The 24,989-nt window shown below is 34.9% G+C and overlaps 1 protein-coding gene across 3 annotated transcripts in view; it reads right to left on the bottom strand.

Moving 5' to 3' along the window:
* Positions 1-5,556: 5,556 nt before the first annotated feature.
* SPOCK3 (SPARC (osteonectin), cwcv and kazal like domains proteoglycan 3) overlaps positions 5,557-24,989 on the bottom strand; it is a 212,383-nt gene continuing 192,950 nt past the window's right edge. For all 3 annotated transcript variants that reach the window (XM_037377278.1, XM_037377287.1, XM_037377295.1), the window contains 4 exons: positions 15,192-15,413; positions 8,326-8,388; positions 6,935-7,072; positions 5,557-5,910 (listed from right to left, as the gene is read on the bottom strand). In XM_037377278.1, coding sequence (XP_037233175.1) covers positions 5,738-5,910; positions 6,935-7,072; positions 8,326-8,388; positions 15,192-15,413 — 596 coding nt within the window. In that variant the 3' untranslated portion in view covers positions 5,557-5,737. The remainder of the gene's footprint in view (positions 5,911-6,934; positions 7,073-8,325; positions 8,389-15,191; positions 15,414-24,989) is intronic.

Raw genomic sequence — 24,989 nt, 5'->3', positions numbered from 1 at the left:
AAATTAAATCTGTTGGTAGGTTTTCTTTACAAAAACAGTAAAAGTAATCAGTTTTAGACCATGCATTTAAAGCTGTTGTGCCTTCAAAGAAGCATCCTTCCTATGTTCTGGCGAGATTTCCCAGGAGAGATCCTAGAGCTCTTGCTGCTGAAGGAAGCTGCCCTACTCAACATTTGATTTCCTCCTTTAATTGGAAACTATGTTTCCAAGCATATGGGGGAATTAAGGGAAGCGAGATCACTTGCACATGAAGAAACATGGACTGGTATCATCAACCCATGATGTTATAGTGTGATTTCACATGGTGTATCCTCTCATTCGAATTACACTAACATATAAACTTGTCATCCACTTGGTCACAATTAATTACAACAAAGACAGTCTAGTGATGTTAGCTTTGCACAAATATTTTTATCACGTTGAGCAAACATGAAAACTTCCCAACACAAAACAAATACATAAACCTCCATATAGATAATAACTGTACTTTTCAGGTAGCTGTGACAGATGTTAGAACGGTAAGAATTCTTAAGACAGTTTTAACCACTTCAACCTCAATTTCAAAATGTATGCCTCATATGAACCAAGCACATTTTTATATTAATTTTTCACTTTGGGGGATTTGGCTTGGATTTATACTGGTAACATCTTTAAAATACTCTCTAGATTTTGTTTTCTTCATAAATGAATATTTACACTATAAAACAGATAAGCAACTTCACTCAACAGATTTTGAATTAGTGTGTTTTTCATTCAGTTCCTTAACACTAATGCAGCATAATGGAATACACAGAAGTGTGGTAAAACTGAGCAAGCACTGAAGAAGTTTTGCATAATGCTCAAAATCAATTGATTCTGAATTACAGTATGCTTTTAAATAACTGCATTACTCTTGAGGAGTAAGGAGAAAGAATCACAGCATTAAGGCTGCAAATTTGGACTCTTACTATAGATTGCTATTGCTGGGTTGCTGTATTTTATTTTTTTTTTGAAAGAGGAAACCTCTGTAATATTTGCTAGCTTTCAAACAAAACCAACAAAGTATTTTGTTAATCACCACTCTGTTCTAACACCTCAGACTTTCAGACTTTGTAAAACTTGGTGTGGCTCTCCAGCCCCCTCAGGCACATGGAAATCAATCAGAAGCATTACAGTTACAGTAGAAAAGATCCAAACCCCCTTCTTCACAGGGACTGAAGTCCATCAGAGAACAATCTCCCCAAAACATGTTGGTATGTAACCCTGTGAAGTAAATAAATATGAAAAGGGAAAGGAATTTGAGAGTATTCCTCCAAAACGGGTACCTGATATTAATACCAAGATCTATAGAGCACACGCTCGGTGCCCTGTGTTGGGTATAGCCAGCTCTTTCACCACTGCACTTGCCTGATGAGCAGTACAATGACCCAAGTTGGATGAATGTGTATTCATAATATATATTTTTACTTATTTATTAATTCACCAGACTGCAGAATGTTCTAGGAGTTTACAAAGCAGCTGTGAATGCTATGGACAGACAGGGACAACAGGCCACCTCTGTCCATCTTGATTTTAGCTGATAAATTTCAACCATCTTGGCAAACATGGTAACACACACGAGCAGGGAGTTTGTGGATACCCTCGTCCGAAGTTTCAATCAAATTTTTCTGTGGGATCATGTGGAACACTGGTAAAGAGATGTACAATTTTCTATGTTATTATTAACATTATTTATATGTATATATAAACATTAACAGAATTACTAACCTTATAGCATGGAAACTCTTTTTTAAAATAGGCATGTACATTTCACTTGTAAAACTCACCTTCAAGCAGACAGACAGATATTGTGCAGTAGTCTCTTGTTTTCAGGATTGGGTTCAATTAGCATCTGAAACACAACAAAAAATGCAAAGCGATGTCATCTTTCAGGCTAGGCAACTCTTTCCCATGGTTACTCTGGCTCCTTAACTTCCAAGAATAATTTCTACTAGCACATCACATGAATTAACGAATTAGTAAACTGCACTCACCTTGTATTAGGAGTACAATGACACTGTGTTAGTAGAGATCTACTCACGACAAAGGGTTACCGTATTGCATCAGCATGTCCAATATGGTACTTGCCGTCAGGAGTGGGTTGGTTTTTAAAAAAACTTTTGATATTTTAATTACTTACCTAGTGATAACTGGTGAAGTTGGAGACCTTCCAATCCATTATATTGTTCTTCATGTTTATCCCAATCTGTTTCATCAAATAGAAACTTGGTGACAAACTACTTCGTGTCCACTCAACTAGCTGAAATAAAATTGTGGATGATTTGCTACTATATATTTAGATTAGTAGAAAAACTAAAAAGGATTACTGTGTTTCAAATAAATTTGTGCTGCCATGGCTTTATTTCAATCAAGTTCTTAAAAGCTTTTAGCAATTAGAAATATATATGCTGTTCTAATGAAGAAACCCTGTAAATACAGGTATTTTAAAATTTCCTATAGATCACAGAATCTACTTTCTGTTAAACGTTACTTATTCTACCTGGGCACTGTATTCTTTAATAATAATGAAAGAAAACCAGTTACTGTCCATGTGCACAAAAGAAGTAAAAAAAAAAGTAAATCATTACAGTCGACCCATTCTCAATCTTGTACAATAATCCAATTTTTGCCCAAGCAAACTAATGTTGCTAATTGACTTGCTTTTAAACTAAGTGTATCTACCTGTGTGGCTTGACCTGAAATACTCTGTTGAAAGACTATACAATAATCTATTTCACTGAACTCGGTATTCCTTACTTTTCAATGAATCAGAATTATAATTCCACACATTCTCAGAAGAGAACAAGGATTAATCAATCACTGTTTCTGAAAACCTCCACAATTTTATCAGTATTCTTTGCATATTTATAAGCACATATATATGTGCACAATTATAAGATACAGAAAAATCAACAATAACACTGTAAAAATAATGAAGTTTTAAAATCAAGGGATCCCTACAGTTTTCTGCTTGACTGTACTCATGAGGACATACCTCTGTGCAGATTTATGGATATGATGGAAAGAAGGAAAAAGATTCTGAATGGTTTAGTTATTTAGTGATTTTATATTACCAACCTTTGCCTTTATTTGTTCTACCTGCTCCTGATTTCATGTGTTTCTTCAATACTGCAGTGGCTTCCAGTTCATTTGGTGTCATGAAAGCAAATCAGCACCATAATATTAATCCACAGACAAACGATCCTTTAATTTTTAAAGGGATGTTTTCAAAGAAGTCTCACACTATCAGCCTCTTCTCTGACTTTTCCTCATGAATGAGAAACAAGTAAACTGTTTGTTATTGCTGGTTTAGTTTTGGATGAAAAAAAATCTGCAAAATTACCCTGAATCTCCACTGTCACAGTTCTTTAGTAAATTTAGCTATCTTGTCTTATTTCTGACTTTACGATAGGTAGCTTTGATACTCAGGAACTAACATCCATGCATATTCCCTCCTTTTCCAGTTCAGTAGGGAGTTTTCAGGGAAGAAATATAACCTCCTTTTGTGCTCTTCTGCATGACAGTTCATTTTAGAATGGTCTTCATATTGTAATCCCATTAGGCTAAACACATTATGAATGATCTTTCCACACTAATTCTTCTAATATCACAAGTTCTAATGAAACCCACTTTTAGTTTGTCATCTAATGACCATTTGTCACATCAGAAAAAAAAAAAACAAACGCAACAGTACTTGCTACATCAGCCAATAATGACAACATTTTTTCTTTAGCTTCTTTATTTAAAATCAATTTATATATCAGTTAATTTCAGCCATAAGAAATTGTTCGCTGATAAAATCCCACTAAATTGGAATGGTACACTCTTAACTACTTTTATTTAAGAAAATAATACAACTATGCCCCACAAATTATGACAGTTTGAAAAGAAACCTCTTTCTTTACTATGCAATGAAGACAATGTCATAAAAGTACATAAGAAAGCTCTTGAAATTTCAGGGAAAAATACAGAATATTAAAAGCTCCCTATGGGTTTTGCCTTAGTCAAAAATTCTTTACTGGAAATAAAACATTAATAAATGGCTTTATACAAATAAATACATATTTTAATAGGTGAAATATATCTGAAACATGAATTCTTCTTGTTTCACCATTTCAAACTATGCAAAAAGTCAAAATGATGGGCTATACTGGCCAAAGGTTGGTTACAAGAATCTTTATTTTGCAAACTATACAGAAACGGTAAAAAGAAAATGCATTATACTTTTCAATACCACATAGGATAAACACTAAATTTAGTATTTAATGTGTAGAAATTAATTCAAATTAGAAACTGATTTTACTTGTAATTAATGATGGGATACTAGTGATCCAATTTTGAAATTATACAACCTGTAGTATTACAGTATACAGGTCACGTCAATTCTATTGTGGGCAAAAAGAAATAGATATGATATGAACGAAGATGGTGGAGTCCCAAAATGTCTACACAATTAATTAACATGCTAACATAAATACAGTGATTAAAGTAATTTTCTCTACAGTCAAATCTTAAGTGCTACTCTACACAATAATTATAATCTAGTCCACATGGTAATTACATAACAATAGGAAAAAAATTGAAATAACCCATTTTCTTCATTCCAGCAGCAGTACCTATACTGGTATTAATTTGGTAATTGGGTGTGCTTAGCTATTGCCTAACATCCTATACTGGTATGCATGCTAAAACCTCTCTATTTTGCTATTTTGCAAGGCACCTTTACAAAACATTCTCTAAGTTTCTGCACTAGTAACAGAAAACAACATGAATTAAGATGAAGATGCAAAACTATTTTCTGAATTGAGAAAATAAAAAGTATCATTATACATTTATTAAAATCTACCTTGGGGCAAGTGCCAATACTCTGAAATACAGTCATGTATAAAGGTAATATAATTTTAAGCATTTTTTCCCCCATGTAAAATATTTTACGCTAATCTGATTAGAGAGAAATACAGGGAAGCAACGAAGGGTAAAGCAATGTTTGAGTAAATAATGATAAAGCCTATATGATCTTGACATGAAATTAAAAAAAATAAGGACAAGAAAACTTTAGATTACAGAACTGGTGCTTGTCCATGCTACTGCTTTTAAAAAATCCTTTCAATAACCTAGCCATTTCCTAATAAAAAATGTAACTACAAATGCAAACACAAAGGAGGATTTTGCTTTATTTTTCCCTCCTGATAAATTTTCTCCATACCTTTGGTTAATTAAAGGCTGGCGAGATGCTACTCATGCACCAATGTTTTTCTACTGTAATACATTTTTGATTTATTAAATGGACAATTTGCAAAGCCCGCAGGGCCTAAAACACTGACAGAACTAAAGTTAAGTTACAGTATGTGTTCTGAAGAGGACATGCACATTTCCAAGTAAGGGCAAATATATTTTCACCGGAGTTTTAAAAAGACTGTTTGTCTTTATAGTGTGTTTTGCACATTTATATTTTCAGTAGCACATAACATCTCTTTCTTCAGGCTAGACTTCCAATGTGTTTTCTTCAGCGCAAAGGCATTTAAAAACTCAAAAGCACATAATATAATTATTCTTATTTAAACAAAAGAAGTCTATGACTCCAGCTGCAACTTTTGAAATAATTATACAAAATATACATGTTATTTAGAATCCTTTTGATCTCGGAGAGCAAAGGGATTTTATGAAATGTTGTCTTGTGAATTTTAGAAAGGTATGATTCATGGACCCCTTAACATCATCAGATATATCCATCATGATCATCATCATCATCGACATCATCATCTCCTTCATCTTCATCATCATCTTCAATTTCGTCTTCATCATTCATTATTTCATCTTCATCATCTTCATCATCTGTCCATTCATGGAAATCACCAGAGGCAAAATCACCTGAAGTCTCTAAATCGATAGCTAAAAAGGTATCATAGTTATAGAAAAGATACACAAGATACACTACATATTTATAGTATAACATACATACGCATACAAAAGGCACACCAGTATATCTTGTTTCAGGACCATTACTCATTTTAAACTACCTAGTGTGACACAGAAATAAAACATAAACAATAGGAAAATTCTTTTGTCTTAGAAGAAAACCACTTCAACAGGGTTAAGTTTCTCAACGTTAACAAAAGGAGACAAATTTTATGGATCTGTAGAACTGTAATAAGTGCCAGAACAACTTAAAGGGATTTAAGTCCAACTTACAGATTACAATAAATACTGCTGATAACATACACTGTCTATTGTTCAGTTCTTACATATTGCCCTGAACTGCCCATCCATCTAGAAAGGATTCTGGATTAGATGGACAATAGGATTGAGGTTGTACTTCACATACTGTGTTACATTTACCCTTTGTTTCAGGCTGTGTTCTTTTGTTGCAAAAGAAGTGGAAAGGAGTAATGTAAAACGTTTGTTTGGTTTTTTTAAAAAGGAAAATATTTTTTTGCCATTTTTTCTATCTATGACATCAAATGAAGGTGACATGGGAATTCTTGGAAGAAGTTGCACAGTGCTGCAGGGAAGGGAAAAATAAGGGAAGATTTAGTGCGCTAGGAACTTCTGGCAATTCCCTCAAACAAAATGAAAAGAACGTCAAATTGAATTCACTAGCATGCTGATTACCCAAAGGGATTTCATCAAGCACTTTGGGGCTTGTGTAATGCTGCTTTAGATAATTAACTTTCCCTAGGTTTATATATACCATGCCAAGCACATAGAAAAGGTCTACCAATAGCTGACACAGTGATAGGAGTTGCAAAAACTAATGAAGTAATAATAATAACAACAAATTATAATTTGTTATTTTTTGTTTCAAAATCCATGCAGTTAGGTCCCATGTCTGTTCTCACTGATGAAATTTAATCTGGTTGGTAATCAAAGGGAACAACACCTCTAAACTAAATTCCACAAACGGTTCTTAACTTACCGCATTCTGCGGCACCATTTGTCCTGGATCCTGTTACCTCATTGCCGTATCTGTCAACACACCAGCACTGCCCTACACTTCCATGGCACTGGCTTGGTTTGTAATATCCATCTTCATCACATAAGGGGATGTACTGCCCTGTGATATATAAATATTGAGTAAGAATATTAAAAACTGCCTGTTGGCCAATGTAACAATTATAGCAGAAAGTAAAACCTTTTGCTGTTTCCTCCCTGTTCCAGACTCTACACTGAAGAGTTTACTGTTACTAAATTCAGGTCAGCTGAAAGTGACTGGATGAATCAAATGTCGGAGGGAAAATAACATGTATCGGTCTTGGCAGTGATTTCAAGAAATAAAATGACCAGTCTTCCTTTAAATTTTTCACTGATCCTGTGATACATCTTCCCTACTCCCTGAACATCTTGGTCAAGATCTTTGCTGTATTCTGGAGAACAGGCTCAAAGGTAATACCCAAGCCTGAATGGGATATTCTATGATCTGTGGAGTAGAAGCGAGTCAGAATAAGAACGGCCAAGCTTCATGGACTAACAAACTATCTGCTATAAGGCTTTGGAGCTATTTTTATTTAATATACATTTTACAATCCATTGAGTTACATAGTATTTAATTATCCCACAGAAGACAAATGCAGTGTAACAAACCAATTTTATCAACTACAAATGTAAAAAAAAGAATGTTACATTTGCACTTACATGCAGATTACCTATGCAAATTAGGTTCTAAGCCAAAAGGGTTCCCCACCAAAAGTACAAGAAACACAGTCAGGGACTTATTTTGTGAGGCAGTGACTTCCTTAAAGCTGAATAATCCACTGTTTTTAATTTGGAATGAACAGAGACTTTTTGAAAGAAACACAAAATGTAGACAAACCACAATGAACAAAACACTCATATGAAAGCATTTTGAAGCGTATAGTTGTTGTTAGAGACCATCCTTTAGCAGAAATAAAGTGTTGACTACTTTGGGCCAAGCCTTTTATTGCAGCTTTTATAGAGTGGCTAACAGTAAAATGAAGATTTTACATTTCAGTAATATTGATACAGTATAAACTGATTCACAACAAAGATTTCAATTACTTAATATTACAGGTAAAGGATCAGCAGAGATACTAATTTAGGAGTGCCTTAGACTGTCCCCTCTATAATGGTAAAAACGTACCTTATATTAGGGTAATAAAACAGATGTAATATCTTTTGGTAGGTAAGGTAATAAAACTAAGTTTAACAGCTTTCAAAAATTTCATAAATTTTGTTGCTGGAATTTACTGCAGTCTATCTTTGTTGGATTAATATTGATTTTATGTTTCTGTTTCACTAGGGTTATTTATGTAAGCAATAAAACCTTCAAAAGAATGATCTGTGGCTCACCTAGGAGCTTCTTTCCTCCTTGCTGCTTCTGAATGTTGCTGACTTCTGTCTGGCAAGGTGGGTCTAAAACGACATTACAAAAGTTAAATAGATTATACCGTATATTTGAAAAAACCCATATGACTAAGTTTTCACAGTTTGCTACATTCTAAGATCACTTTAATTACTGATCTTAAGAAATACATCCATCCTGCATTAGTAGTCAAGTTCTAAGCTCTGAAATAAAAGAATTACTGCACCTTGCCACAGCTCCAGAATGATGAATTAGAGCATCATCATGGATTTGTGCAGAAGGCCACGCCCAGTTAACCCAGCTGTAAATGAGCACCTAGTCACTAATCTGGAGGATTGAGGAATGCTAGACCAAACTACTAACTCTATCACACCCTGTTTTATTGGTCTATAGAAATCAAGAGTGTGATGATGAAGCTTGCCTCATGTATTGGTTAAAAACATTATGGCTCTTTTAATTCTTTCCCTTTTGTCCTTGTTAGAAATCATGTTCAAGATTTGTATTTCACATACTACACTAAGAAAATAAGAATTTTCTCCACTGAAGTCTGCAAGATTGTGATTCCGTTGCAACAATTTAAGACTGAATCCCATAGGTACAAAGCCCCATGTTCAGCAAACTAAGTTAAAAACAGCGGTAAACTTTAGATGGCTTGAAGAGGCAGAATAGGTATTAACAATCAGTCTTCCATTTTTCAGCTATAGCTTACTCCAGTTCTGAATCACTTAATTTTCTACTGTCTACAAAAGCAAGTCACAGTACACTGCATGAATGGGAAGGAAATAAGACATGAATGTGTATGCATCAGTTGTGAATAGTGAAAGGATCAAGGACGGCAAAGTACTAATCTCTTAACGCTGATACTGCATACTACATTAGACTGTGAGCACAAAGCCATTTCTCATTCTGAATTAGTAGTAATATTACTGAGTTTACTCACATGTTTAGCTTATACTGTTCTCAGACAATATTCTGGTAACACCTCACTAAAGTCTCCAATTCTATGACTATTAAATGCATTTGCCATTTTAGCAGACTAATTATTTAGAATACATCTTTGCCATGCAAATAATTCAAGGCTCCCTTCTGAAATATAGTGAAACTACTTTTTTTTCAATGCAAACAGAAAAAAATCTGAGCTAGTTTAAAGATGAGTGAGATTGTCCTAGCTTATTGATGAAGCACACACTTTGACCAGAATCCAGCCACTGTGTAAGGCAACAGGTAGGCAAAAATCACTTGAGTGGTGATAGTCCAAAGCAGCCTTTCCTAAATCGCTCCTAAAGGAAAACAAGAGTGCTCACCTTTAGCCAGCTGAGAGTAGCACAGGATGCACAAAGGAGTGCAGGAATGGTAAGAATACATTATAATACACGGACGTGCCTTTTTTGTGGAAATGCTCAAACTCTGGTGACAAATGCCTAGATGAACTGGGGATCAAAAATGTATTTCTGGTGAACACAGAACCTCTTGGCTGGCACAGCCTAGATGTACCAACAGGCCTTTGGTATTATTCATGAGCTCTTCTCTAACAGAGTAGATACTGGAAAACAATAATAACCCCTTAATGACAGCAGGCTGTTAATCTCTCTTGGGTTTACATTTTAAATACTATTTGCATATCCCATATGTTTAAAGCAGTTTATAAACATTTAGAATGGCCTCGACTCTGGTGGACCAGGTTTTCACACTAAGTCTGTAATGACTCTTTTAGAGTGAAGGCCTTAAAAGTAGGCTCTGCTTTTAAAACACTGTTCACAGGAGTCTTAGCGCCAGAACAAATTTTCAAGATACGCGTTTCCAGACAACCAAGCAATTTTCTGTGTGTGCTCTTGAAAACCACTGGGACTTGACATCTTTGGGTAGGTACTAGGTTTTAAGTATTTAGTCTTTTGAATATTTGCTAAGGCTATTTAAAGTTATTTTTGTGTTGTAAGAAGTGCTTTGATGATGATCATGCTCACTATTATGCCAGGCAAGTTAATTACCTTTCAAAACTAAGGCTTCTGTCTTTCCCGATACGTAAAGTGTTAAGCTCTTAAGTGTACAATATTCTGAGCACTGATTATTTCTTAAATCAAAGGTATTTTCAATTAATTATTAATTTAAAAATTATAGTGATTTATGCACACAAGTACCACAGGCTAGAAGAATCTAGGATTGTGGTGGACTTGGCAGTATTAGGTTAAAGATTGGGCTCCGTGATCTTAAAGGTCCTTTGCAATCTAAATGACTCTATTCCATTCTATCTTTCAAAGAACATGGGAAATATGCTGAAGAAGAACTAGTCAAATAGGAAAAATACATGTATTTTGTTCTATGGAAAAAAAAAATCCTAAATTAGAAACAGAGTTGCACACATGAGCACTAACGTGGAAATGTAAAAACGATGGACAATGCCTAAATCAAAAATAATCTTCATTTACAACTATAAAGCTTAGGTGGTATAATTACAAAAGGAATACCACTAACCAAAATGTAACAAGGCAATATGAGAAAGTTACTTACCCAAAACTCTCATCTTCTCAGAAGCTAAGTCTTCAAGATTCACACTTAAGCTCTGCTTCTCAGGACAAAAGCAGCAAAAACTCTTAACTAAATCACTCTGGTACTTAAAACTGTCAAAAAGAATGGCAGGCTAGAAGTTCAACCAATTCCTATTGGTCCACAGCATATCCTTTTTCCTCTCTTTCCAAATTATAATGCTTTCCTCTTTATTTTCCAGTTAGTTCCTGAGACTGGAAAAGCTTTCTTTTGCATTTCTAAACTTCTATAAAAAAGCAGTGTCATTTGACATTTTTTGGGATTCTCGAGCCAAGGAGAAAAAATTCCTTTACAAAAATCAGTATGGAGGCTTCCTTTGAAATAGAAATTAATCTGACATGAGTCTTTCTAATAATCTGAATACAAATAAGAGATCTAATCATCGTCATCCTTAATCTACTTGCACAGATGTGGCAGGAACTTCCTTTCTGACAATATCACTGCATTGTTATGAGTGATTCATGAACCACTTAACAGCATCCATCCACAGTTCTTCAGTGCTTGAAGTACTGATGTACACCTGAGTATCCCACGTTATTAATACTGGCCCTTGAGACATCAGTATCCCGTTGCGTCAAGAAATGCTGCAAGGCTAGTATAATTAAGCTTTGATTTACCAAAAGAAGGCACGTTTAACAGAGCAATGGGAGTGAAAGTAGTAGATTTGACAAAGAATGTCTAGGACTTTTAACAGACATGCCTCAAGCAGCTGCTACCCACACGGTAAGCCTCCAGCTTTCACAGGTTCTCCATCTTATTTAATTACAAAACAGTGATATTACATCTATTTGGTCAATAATATCTGGCAGAGCCCATAGCTTCTGGCACATGGACCACTGCAGATTAGGCTGCCAGGCTGTGCCTTGACTGTGCTTGGGGTCAATTATTATAATTGTTCTTGAACAAGGACAACATCTGACAAACATGAACTTTAAGGATTTAAAGCATCAACACTGCAGTTCAAGAAATCTTTCTGGGGACTGCAGTTATGTGTTAAGGCATGATACATCCTTCCTTTAGAACCATCTGTAAACATATTTGAAGTCCTGTAATTTGAAAAGACTGATGTAACGAATATGAATCAAGATAATTATAATTTTTCTGTAAGATGGACTAATTTTAAAGTCATAAAGATGTCTTCCAACACTGACAGACAGAAAAGCCTGTAAAAGGCATCTATAGAAGTGCTGGACTAATAGATCCATACAGAGCCCTGTGGTAACGAAATACTTGGCTGCTAAGCATTAATATTCCCAGCAAAATCAGGTAATCTCCCACTCGGAAGCAGTGATGCAACAAAAACAAGGCCGTAATAATGATAAAGTACTGGCAGAAAGAAATTTAGCCTATAAAAAGGCCAACACTGCCAGTGCCTCAGCATTTCGATAAGGTCTAAATTGTTAAGCTACTGTCAAACAACTAAGAAAATAAGTTCTGAAGATGGACACTGAAGCACTTGCATGAACTGCAGTTGAAACTACAGGGCAACAGCAACCAAAGCATACAGAAAGACTTGCAAAGAGCACTGGCAAAATGCAGATTTCAAAGTCTTGCAGAAACACATTATAGTGTCTTGGAGGTATCTCAGAAATACTAAACTACACTTAAAACAGAATAAGGCCAAGAAAAAAATGCAATAAACACCACTGAGCCATACATAAGTGTTCAAGCATTAGTCAAGGCAGGACAGCTACTACAAGAAGATCTTTTCCTGAGGAAGAAAGATCTGACTTAAGTATTCATAAGAAGTTGCTTATATCAACTAGAAGTTGTGAGTAACGTGCAGTAATGGGTCTAGTGTACTGTAATGCGTCATGAAAGACCTCAAGCAGAAAGAAAGAATGAAAAAGAGTTGCAAGTGCTTGTCTGATCCTGACAGTCTTGAATTGTGAAGCTAAGATCAAAGGGCAAGAGGGCTTCTCAGATAATGACTCAAGCAAATACTATTTATTTTTAAAAAGCACAATGCAATTTCTATCTCAGTGTGATACATACTGTTGACTTAATTTTGTATTCACTTTGAACATTATTAATCAAAAGTGGTGCTGTAAAACTGCAGATCTGCCCAGAAAGCACCTACTAAGCTCAATGAATACAGGGAACTGTCTACATGGCTTGAAGCATTCTGTGAATATCAACTTAGTTTAGTAAACATCAGAAGAAGCCAATGAATTCCTCTACCTAGCTATCTCTCTCCTATTAATAGCACAGGTCTAGGTAAAGGTCTTATTTAGATTGTTCAATCAAGTAAAATATAACCAAACATGAACATACTACAAGGTTTAGCATTAACAATGTAAATTATGAATAGAGAATTCAGTGGGTCACTAATACAGTAGATAGGACTGAAATAGTTGTGCAAGAGCTAATAGTAAGATGTGACAAAAGATTACTATAAGCTTTTTCTTCTCCTTATACCTTCAAGAATACAGGTTTTGTTGACAGTGTTAACTTGGAAAGATGAAGTGCATGTTTAATGTGCAAGGATTGCCAAAACTGAGATTCCATCTCATTTACAATGTTGAGGATACATCTTTTTTACCGTATGCTCAAACACACTGTGGTATCAAAAGCTATCTAATCTGTTTTAAACCAGCACCTTATCACCTTAATACCATGGTCGAGACAGTGAGGAAACTGGTAAAAAGGGAAGAAAATCTTGATAATGTTAGATTTTGAAATGGGGAGAATCAGTGTAATCGAAAGTCAGATCCCAGATGTTTAGCCTTTGGGGTACCATTAATATAATTCAGGAGTGTCCAGATCAGTCTTTATGATACCATCCTTGGGTTTCCGCAGTATATTGAACAAATGTTTTAGATAATAAGTATTTATAGGCTATAGAATGCAAAACTACTTGAAACTAATCTGTGGGAGTGCTTTCTTAATGCCCTGGCTATGCTGTACATGAAAAGCCAAGTGGTAGAAAAGCCTTGGACCATACTAGGCCACACGTCATGGCTGTACTTCCTCTGACAACTGAAAAGTATTACATTGCCCTTCAAAAAATAAGGGTATTTACAGATTAACCTGAAATGGTTGTGATGGTGGGTTTTTTTTTATTTATTTTAAAGACAACTAACAAAAATGTGTTATGTTCTTTACTTTAAGAACAACTTTACTTCTGGGATGGGTTATTTTTAATTTAGTAATATTGTTAGCGACACATAGATGCTTATAAAAGAAAAATATTGTTCTACTACAAAACAATCAGGGTATTTTGAAAGACTGAATGTTAAATTTTTAACTACAAAGTTACCAAAGTTAACCAAAGCAGACCAAAGTCTGCTATTTAGTACTTATCAGCAGAAGTGCAGCTTTATTTTTGTTCAGATTTACAACTGGCAGATGTGCATGATAAAAATCTTTATTTCCACAGAAATCAGAGTCAAACCACAGATGCTGAGTGCTAATGGGAATTTATTGCAAGAGTTTTAAGGGCACAAGTGAGATTTAAAACCTGATATTAAAATTTTCAAGATCGATGAACTGACTTTGAAAATTTCCCACCAAATCAATCTTATCTTCTCTGCTGGCAGTAGAAATTTGGACCCTTGCTGCTATTTACCTCTTTGAAAATCTCCCTCATGTTCCTAAGAAAAATGAAGGGGCAATTCTGTCCAGTTTCAGCCAATATTTAATGAGTAAATTATTTGATTCATTACAAGTAGTTTGATTATACAATCTGTGTGATGTCTCATCTTGATCTAAAATTCTTATATGATTCTCAGGAAACTAATGCTCATAGGTTGTGTTTATTTGTTTAATGAAATCACATCAGGACATTAATAAGAGATTCATCTAGGCAGTAAAAATCAATTGGGTTTACGTCCAAATGACTGGAAAGAATGTTATCCGTAATGTTCATTCAGTTATTTTAATAGGCTCACAAAATAGAACATTAAGAATCCCTACTTTAGCAATAAAAAAGTTTATTTTATAATGTAGGCAAAGTAGATTGGGAAAGAAATAACTGAAGTAATTTTGTTCTTTATTTTGATGTCTTCCCTCTGCATACTTACTGGAATTTGGCATGACAACCAATATTGCTCTAAAAGCACTAGCTGCTGTTCTGCACTTTATTTAGAACCCTTGAATTTCTAGCAAGCCTCTCCATTTAGTTGGGTTGGATGGTTGGGTTTTGTTACTTCGCTTTAGGTATTCAAAGCAGGTCAAAAACCTTAACACAAATTATGGTACAGGATTTAAGAGCTTGTAGTTCACTGTAATCTTCTTAATACATTAAAAAAAGATAAAGCACTACAAATAGGTCAATCATATACATACGCAGATTGTTCTCATCTTTTACCTTGCTGTCTTTGGAAGCAGTAGCACCACTCATTGTTAGATATCAAACTGTCCTTGTATGTGTCACAAGAATTGAAGAACGCCCTGGTACATGGCTCATTCTTGTCAAGGTAAATGCTTCCAAGTTCTGACTGGTCCAACAATAGGTCATAGTTCGTATCAAGTCTGTTAAACATCCAGCCAAGGGAGTCTTTACAAATTGGCAAAATGCTGGTATCAAATCCTAAGAGGCAAAAAAAAAATTAAAAAATAAAATCATACAGCAGGAAAGATACAGCAGCTGCTGAGCTCAGCACCACAAAAGAATACTGCATCACGGAAACTGCTCCAGTGGTACATAGATACAGGACATAAGCAGTGTATGCAATTGAAATACTACGTATAAATTATATGTCAGCTTCGCATTAAAAATCATTAATCTGCTAAAAAAAATAATCTCACCATCAGTCTCAAAGCATTCAGAAATATGAGTTTTCTTGTAAAACATTATATATATAGCACACACATAATGTATAATTATAAATGATCTATAGTGATTTCCTGGAAAATAATTCTGCTGAGGAATTTCAGTGATATTATAAATCAGAAGAGCGAAGCTTAATTGGTTTGCAATGTTTACAGAACTAAGAGAATAAATTCCAGGTAAGTTGTTGGAGTCCATCTTTTTCTTCATATAACTTATATTCAAATATATGAAAAAGGAACATGACACTCAGCCTCAACTATGCCTTGAAAGTTATTATATTTTACCTTTATCTGATATGCTTTACATCCTGGAGGAGGCAATGGAAAAGATGATTGCCAAGAGCAGCTGGCTGCCAGTATCAGACCTACTAAAATGGCTTGCATCTTCCTAAAAATTATTGCTTGGAAAAAGGGCCATCAGGACCAGGCTAAGTTAATTATTCCTGTAGCCAGAGCTCAGACCTCATGTTTGTTTTTCCTGCACCACCAGTAAAGTACATACAAGACTTCCATATGGACATGGATGAGAAATTCAGAAACTACCAGGCTTCTTGCCTATGTAGGTGTGGGTTGCATGGGATATACACACACTCGTTTTCCTGTTCATGCGCTATGGGTTGTACCACAGGCTTATTGTGCAAGTGGCCAGGCAGTTGAGTATACATCTTAATATAGAACGAGATTTAATGCTACTAAATACTATTCTTCTGAAAGGTTTTCAGCTAAAACTAAGCACTGAAAAACTGAGATTGGTGAATATGGCCATAGAAAAGTTGACATGAGAGCACACAGGAATTCCCAGTTTCTACTGCTGTTATAATCAAACCTGCCTCCCTTAGTTGTTGTTCTGAAAACAATGAAAAATATCTGAAAAGTGTTTCTAAACTGCTAAAACAGGTCAACTTGGATAACTCTATCATCAGATTTAGAAAACAATAGATTTTCTGTCAGACATATATGTATATGTAGAAATGTCCCTACTGTGGTAGAAGAACCATTTCAGAAAGGAAAAGAAGAAAGGTGAAAGCACCAAAAACTCCCTGGGGAAGTCAGACAACCACATAAACTTCCTTCCCCAGAAATTCTAAGTTAGCTATGACTTTTTTTCAGGGCAGCCTCACTTTTTCTTCCTCCCTGTTGATCTGTCGTATTCATTATTATTTCTGCTTGAACAGAAGGAAAAGAAGAAAGAAAAAAAATATGGCAAGCCATTTTATATTTATGACGTGTTTAACACAATTTGAAAACATAGCAAAGCATTCAGCCAGTGGTCTCTCCCTTCCTTCCTCTCCAGCTCGTGATAAAAAAACAAGACAAAACAACTTATTTTTTGTGGATTTGGAAGAACAGAGAGAGACAGAACCTGAATGAATGAATAAGGATATACAGTTGAAGCGTTATTCAACTTTACCTGTAAAAGTTATCAAAATTATTTAACAGATGTTTCTGCTTTGAAAAATTCTGGAAGGTTCCTCCATCTTAAAACATTTTGTCTAAGGATGAATGTTCAGTATAACATATTTACATCTAAGGCTCTCTTCATGAAGGCCTCTTAACACTTCCCAAATATTTCTCTTTTCTCTGCTAGTCCTACTTTAGCTAGAGATCCTCCTCAAGACCCTGGATTCACAAAGGGCTCGATCTAAAACCTACCATTTCCTATCCTGCCTTTTGTGTACTTGCATGAAGGAAGGAATTATTGTGCTCACAAAATTTTTCTGCATTTGGCATTCTGGCCAGCTCACCAAAATGTAAGAGAAGTTGCAGGAAAAGAGCAACCATGAGGAGATAGATTTTAATGAATAAGATGCCAGCCAGAAGTGAATATTAGATAAAAGCCAGTTTTAAGGTGTATTCAAGAATGAATCTTGTGGGCCAAATGAGATAATTGTAGAAAATACATCTGCATGTAGAATTATAAGTGTAAGTTTATTGAAAGAGGTATCACTTTCAAGCTCCAGAAAATATTTTTAAATTAGCATTTATGCTCCATGCTAGAAAAGCTCACATCATTAAGTACTTTGTATTTTAGGACACTAGAACCTAGTGCTATGTATTTAATAAACTCTACTAAGGGGGAAAAAACCCCAAACACTTGCTTATTTTATTTCTCTCAGTCAGTTTCCAATTTTACTCTAAAAAGAAACAGATTTGTCTGAAGAATAATGAAAGACCACTGAACATTTCAAAGGTTTTACACATCACAAAATTAAGGCTGGAATGATACTATATATCTGCAGAATATTTTATCCCTACCTTTTTCCTGATTCCCTTAACTAGCAGTAGCCTGTAAATAGAGTTAATCCTCTATTCCCATTCCTCATTTTTTTCTCACTTCTTTCTACATAGCTTTTAAACTTTTTTAAAAGTGTGTCTAACAGTGATGTCCTACTGGATGCTTATCTATCATATTTATCATAGCTGACAGAGCTTGTAATTAAAACATTTGCACTGGAGTCATAATTAAAAACCAGATGATTTTGTTAAAATCACTGATATCAACAGTAAAGCACCATCAAAATGTCATTATGTTCTAATAATTTCTATAAATCTAGCTAAAATTCAACTTAACTACAGTTCAATATTTAAATATAGAGTCTGAAGTCTGATATTGGCGATATACACTCCCTAACAAACACAAATATATTACAACTGGCACTTCAGAATTAATAAAACTACTTCAAACAATAATATTTCATATTGGAAACTTATTTTGCCATTGTCAAGCCTGAAAAATAAACTTTACACATATTAAAGCTGTCATAAACTATCTATTAAATAGAATCATATACTAGAGAAAAAACACTATGGGTCATGGGGCCTCCACTGAATAACTGCTTGATATAATAATTTCAAAAACTAATCATGCTTTACCTTGAAAGTAGCTTATGTTTCTTTTTTTCAGAACTTGATTATAAAGTGATTTGCATTATTATTTATAGCCCCAGTATATTTTTTGTTGATGTTACTACTTTTTTTAATTCTTTCTCTTCTCTGGTACTTTTAAACAGAGAAAATCACATCCCTTCTTAGCTTTCATTTGGCTTGTTTCACCAAGCCAAACTTTCACGACCATCAGTCCCTGCACTACAGCATAGAAATGTCTGAAATCTAGGTCAAATAAAAAAAAATGGCTAATGTATTTCAGAGGTAAGCCAGGCACATGTTGACAGAGACAGAAGCAGCTTTGTTTGATCTAAAACAGAGTAGTGCTCCTCCTCCAGAACTGCTGCACCACGTAAAGATCATCACCTCAGTTCCATGTTCACGTTATAAACCTTTAAGAAACTGCTGTGGTAAAGTAAAACGCTTGGTTCAATTTTGAAGAACCTTTAAGGAACTGTCTCAGTTTAAGATTATCAAAAGTGCTTTTTCTCTGCAATTACCTTCTTCCTCTACTATAATGTTGGTAAAATAATACAGCTGTCACTCCTGAAGGTGATATACTTGAGAAAAAGTGTACAGGAAAGCACTTAAGGACATACCTAGGGTTTAACATCTGCTAACATGGTTTGACACAAGGGGGTCAGGTGATACAGAACTAAGAATCACAAAATCGCCAGGTGACCTTGAACTAGGAAATTAATTGCCCAAATCACAGTCTACATATATTATCACTCTGAGCACCAACCAGAATGCCGTTCTGACACATTATTCACAGTTGTGACATAAAACAAAAAGCAGAAACTGAAGGGGAAAAAATTAGTATAGTGAAGAACAGTAACTTATTCTTGATGATTAAGTACCAGGACATTACACTGAGGAGAACAGAAATGGCTGCCTAGAAGTCTAGATTATGAAAGAAGATTTTCTCTCATTTGAACCACTTATTTGAAATCTATTTCTATATACCATAACGAAATGAGCTTTAATGCAGCTATTTCTGAACACTGCCTAGAAAAATGTGAAGTACTAGCTTAGGCTTTTTTCCTCAGCTAAGACAATCCCAAGGGAAATATTCTTGAGAAATATACCTCTCCTCCATGGCTTACACACTTGCATTCAAAACATTTCCTCAAAAGGAACCAACAGAAAGGCTCCTGTGCTTCTGATTATTTCTCAGGGGAGAATTTAAACTTTTAGTAAATATAATCTACTTTTCAAGGTAAAACTATTGTTTGCCTGCTTATTAAGCTCATAAGCAATAAATTCTTGTGTACAATGAAGAAGATAGCTTTTGACATTCTGTGGAAATCAAACCAGCATACATACATACGGCTCACGTATTGAATTACAGAAAAACTGTTTATCTAATATACCAAAAAAAGTAAACTCTGTGATTCTTTTCAATACCAGTACTGTCTGGTACAATAAAAGACAGTGATAAATCATACATGTGAATAAACACACATGCACTCCGCTAGAGTCCTGACTGCCATCTAGACCACATCTTTGTGCATCTAGGCCATAGCTTTGACTTTTTCAGTGTACAAGCTGCATAGCAAGAAGGTTTTCACTTGTGATGGATTTGTCTAATATTTTGACTACCAGAAAATCTTCAGTTAGCAGCATCTCACAGCTGAGACCTACTACGCACAATCTGGGAACAAGTTTTCCTTCCTAATGTAGTTTTATCAGGACAGATCTGAGCAGGAAAGACTACACTGAAGAAAGAACTAAGCAGACATGAATGCTTTCTGTTGCATTTGCTGTTCACAAAAGTGCTGATGTAGCTGAGACTCATCTGGCTCCATACTAGGCCAGAAAGGAGGTTGCATTAAGCATGACATTCCCTGTCACATATCTAAAGCTGTAATGTATTCCTGCTCACAGTGATTACACAGCTAGGAGCAGAACCTGGCTTAGGGCAAGACGTGGGTCAAGTACTAAGGGTCTTACAATAAACCCATGATAACTGACACTTGTCGTACAAAAAAAACAGATAGAAGGGAAAGAAATAAAGCACAGCTGCAATGTACCTTAAACACCTGTGAAAGTTTGCATCCTGAAGCCTCTCCTTCGCCAGAAAGTGTTTTAGAGAATTTTATGGCTGGGGGGGGGGGGGGGGGTGCGATGTGGGAGGGGGAAGCAGAATCAAGATGAATCCTATTGCTGGAGGCTACCAGTTTGCTAATAGATCAATAGTTCAGATGAAATGTATTCTGTGGGACACCAGACTTAGCATTTTATTAATAGGAGTGACTGTTAAGGAAGAGAGAGAAATAAAATAAAATGCTACAATAAACATCTACATTTGTTTCATTGTGTGTAAGGATAATTCTTTACAAAAGATTGAGTCAAAACAAGCTTCAGTCAATAATACTGATTTAGTTAATTGAAAATATTACTTTTACGTAAAGATGAATTAATTTAAAATTCATGCTCAGAATTACTTCTAGGTTGATTCTTCTTCTAGACTGTTGCTCTAAGGGTGCCTGGGCCTATGCTAACCCAACACATGCAGAAAATCATTAGAAGAACCTTTTCTTTCTAGGAAATTAGAACCATGGTTCAGGTTGCCAGCCTGTACAACTTCGCAGTACAGCTTATGGGACATTTTCTGAGATAAACTCAGGAAGTAGCCAAATTATCAGGTAGTTAGCATATTCAAGATGTCAAAAATGATGTTTAAAACTGCAGTTCTTTTTATCTCTTCTAACTCTAGAATAACTGAATGTAAGAGTACTGACAGAAGTAAGCAAAAACGTTCTGCTTACAAGTTCTGTCTGTACATCAGGCTTTCGACATATTATTCAGCAATAAAGATCAGGGAAATTTAATTATCTCTGCATAATGTCAGCTGTGTCACTTCATCAATAAGGAATTAGGATAGTCAGAATGAAGTAAAAACCTCCAATCAAAGAACTTAAGTTGTTAATTTTATTTACACTTTTCTGTATGAAATTGGTCTTTTCTTGATGCAAGCTTGTAAGGGTAATTGGCAATTTTATTCTAATAATACCTGACTATGTTTGTTCTAGACAAGCCAATTACAGGTAATTTTTTTCAGACTTCTCATATTTTCCTGTTATTTTCAAAATTGTTAGTGTATTAGACTCCAAAGAATCATATATTCCCGAGCCATAAGTAGATTCTCTTTTACCTTTGGGCTCTGGTCTTTCATATTCTAACATGACAAGGCACACAAGTATTCTTCAGAAACAGACTGCCTGCTAGCAGAAATATTTGTGGGACTATGATAATTTCTGTGCTTTGCATTTGATGCATTAATTCCCTAGAATTTTATCACACAAAGTTAATACAGAAACAATACAAATTATTTCTAAAGACTTTAAATTGGTACGTAAAATCACAATTTTTCAACTTGTTATTTCCCCATCCACAAGGGAATAATAGTGGGGGTTTTACTGTAGTATGGTGGTAAAGTACCCTTTTCCCCTTTGTGTCATCTATTTAGACCACAAATGACCTGAGGACGTGATTTAAGTGTTTATATAGCATACATAGTAATGATACTTATAGTTACATGCAATCTGAATACATCTGGACACAAAAGGGATTTTGGAAATAAACCCCTATCAATTATTTGAAATATTCTAGTGCGCGTTGCTAAGAAGAGTCAGCTTTGGGAAAAAATAAGTGTCAGTTAAAGAAAATTATGTAAGTCCTGTAAAAACACAACCATGTAGGCACTTTACAATTTTTAACTTGTCAGCACATTGATGGCTGTAGCAGAACAACTTAAAACACTGTTGTTTGGTTTGTTTACAAATAATATTAATGATTGTACAGATCAATGTGGACTATTTAAAGCTGGAAAAAAACTCTGAAAAGCACCAGCAAGGCACTATAAACTTGCACCACATCTACCTTGGTCAGAAGGACTGTGCACAAGCCTTTTAATAAATTTGGTCCCAAGGGCCACCTGAGAGAATGAGAAGTGAAAAATCCTAAATGCAAACAGAGAACCAGAAAGGATGTCACAAATTACTTTTTTAAATACAGGATCGTTTACTATCCAAAAGTAATGAACAACTCCAGGGATCTACTAGAATAATCAGGACTCTGAAAGAGGGAGTTGTGTTCCGGTGGCTTTTTGTCATAGCCGTTGTTCTGTACAGATTACTGCACCTCGTGTGCTAAGTAAAAGGTCATTACACATAAGTTATTTCCAAGATCTATTTCCATGCGTAGCTCTCAAATATCCCCAAAATAAGGGCTGGACTCCCTGGCATATTTAAAAACTAATGCTCCTGATGTCTTGGACCTACAATGGCTTTGGAGACCAACTTTGAGGAATTTCATTAATACTTGAAAGCTTAGCTCTTGAAGACAGTTTTAAGAATTTCTTAATGGTATTAGAAAGAAAATTACTGTGTTGCATGGTTATCATTATTTTTGTTTCTTTGTGTTTACAGTGACATAGTGACCTAGTATTTTCTTCTAAACCACAGACATGTTAATTTCTCATAAGATGCAGTATCTTTTGCTGCCTCAAATGAGGAATTTTGAAGATCAGAAATGTACATACCAGAAAAATCATATAGTTGCATTAATGAAATCAGTTTTTAAACAATTTTTACATCCCCAAATCCACAAATGAAAGAAAACTACTACTGACTGTGCATTCATTCGATCACTTTCAGTCTACAGACGGACTGCCTTTTTGCGGTACCCTGTCAAATTAAATCAATCAGGTAAATATTGGCTATTTATAAAATCTAGTAAATAAGATCTTTTATAATTGAAAGCATTTTTTTTTGCACAAATAGATATATGCAATTTGAGTAACTAACCACAGTACTGCACCACTAGCCTCTAAGCAGTTATTGTTCAAATGTTTTTGTGAAACCCTGTGGGTTTTGTCGAAAAAACTCTATTTGAAAGAAGAAAAGAAGAAAAGATAGGACAAACTCAATGTTTTACATGTAACCAGTTTCTAAAATTTGATTGGCTTTAGTAAAGAGAAAATAAACATGCCAGGGCCTTGTTTACATCTTAGCATTCCTACAAGAAATAGCAAACTCTTCAAGACTCTTGTAACAACACCACCTCTGTTGTTAAGATTAATGAGTTACAACTCTTTGAAGCAGAAAAACTAATTTTAAATCAGTATAGTAATCAATTAATATTTTGCACAACATTCTAGCTGTTTAGGATTAATTTCAGGTACCAAGTTACAAGTGTAAATCAAATATGTCTGACAGCACCACATTTAAAGGGAATTTAAAGTCACAATGAAAACAATGGTTTTTTTCCACACAGATTATATTTCCTTACCTCTTGAAGAAAAAGAGACCTGAAGAGACTATTCTTAGCCGTCTAAATCAACTCTTGATTCTGTCGCTTGAAAAACTGGTAGGGTAGGATCCAGTCTGACTTATGCCTAAAATTTCAGATGCCTCCTAAAGTACATGTTAATACTTCATACTGTCAAAGGAAAGAACTTCATGACTTCGAAGGCTTCCAAAAGGACATTCTGAAAACTGGGCCAGAAACTCTTTTTTTACCCCTCAATTGGAACAATTGTATGTTTGAGGCAAATATATCTCTCTACCTGCCTTAGAATGAGTCCTCCACTAGCTCAGCTTAGGTGGAAAAGATCCCACAGACCCTAAACCTTTGGAAGAAGCTAATCAGAATGGGACCACAACCTTTTCTGCAGAAGAGCTCGTCATGCTCACAGACCAAAGTGCTTCATGCAATTGAACAATCTGTTCTAAAAATACCCATGTAACTCACAACTGCTTTGGTCTACATAATCTAAGCAGATGGTCATTATGTTCTGCATTGAACATGAAGTGCCATAACATGAACGCTTAGGATGTACTAGATGTAAAATCAACATTAGGTAGACACCACTCAATCTTATGCTGATTGAAGTCAGAAAACAACCAAGCAGTTTGGATCACATAACATATTTCTAGGTCCAAAAATTGACAAGATCCAAAAATCCACACGACTTGCATTTTCAGTCACATATATTAAAATCTTAGATCTTAAGTCTAAATACAGTCTTTGATTGCTATTATTGAGTAAAAATTTGCAAACATACAAGTGATAAAATATATGTGAGTAAAATATATTCACATACACACCGTGATACAAATACCTGTTTCAAGTACAGATACTAGGTCTTACCAATGCAACCTATGTGTCTAAGGAAAAAAGACCAAGGAAAATGTCTATGGGAAAAATCTCACACTCTTAAGAATTTTGTGCTTGCACTACATTTCAGTATATTCAAAGTATTGATTATGAACTTCACATTCCTATATTACATAGGACCCAATTACTTGAAACAGTGACTTTTTATTTATGTATGCTGTAGTACTTAATAGCTGTACAGTCGTTTCTTTTATCATTGCCTGAATTTTATTGAACTTTTACTGCATTATCAGGTTTCTAAACAGCTGTGCTGCATTTCTGACCT

This window comes from Falco rusticolus, chromosome 1, assembly GCF_015220075.1.
Source record: "Falco rusticolus isolate bFalRus1 chromosome 1, bFalRus1.pri, whole genome shotgun sequence".
Taxonomy (NCBI): domain Eukaryota; kingdom Metazoa; phylum Chordata; class Aves; order Falconiformes; family Falconidae; genus Falco; species Falco rusticolus.
The sequence above is the reverse complement of the archived record's forward strand: the minus strand, read 5'-3'. Positions and strand labels throughout refer to the sequence as shown.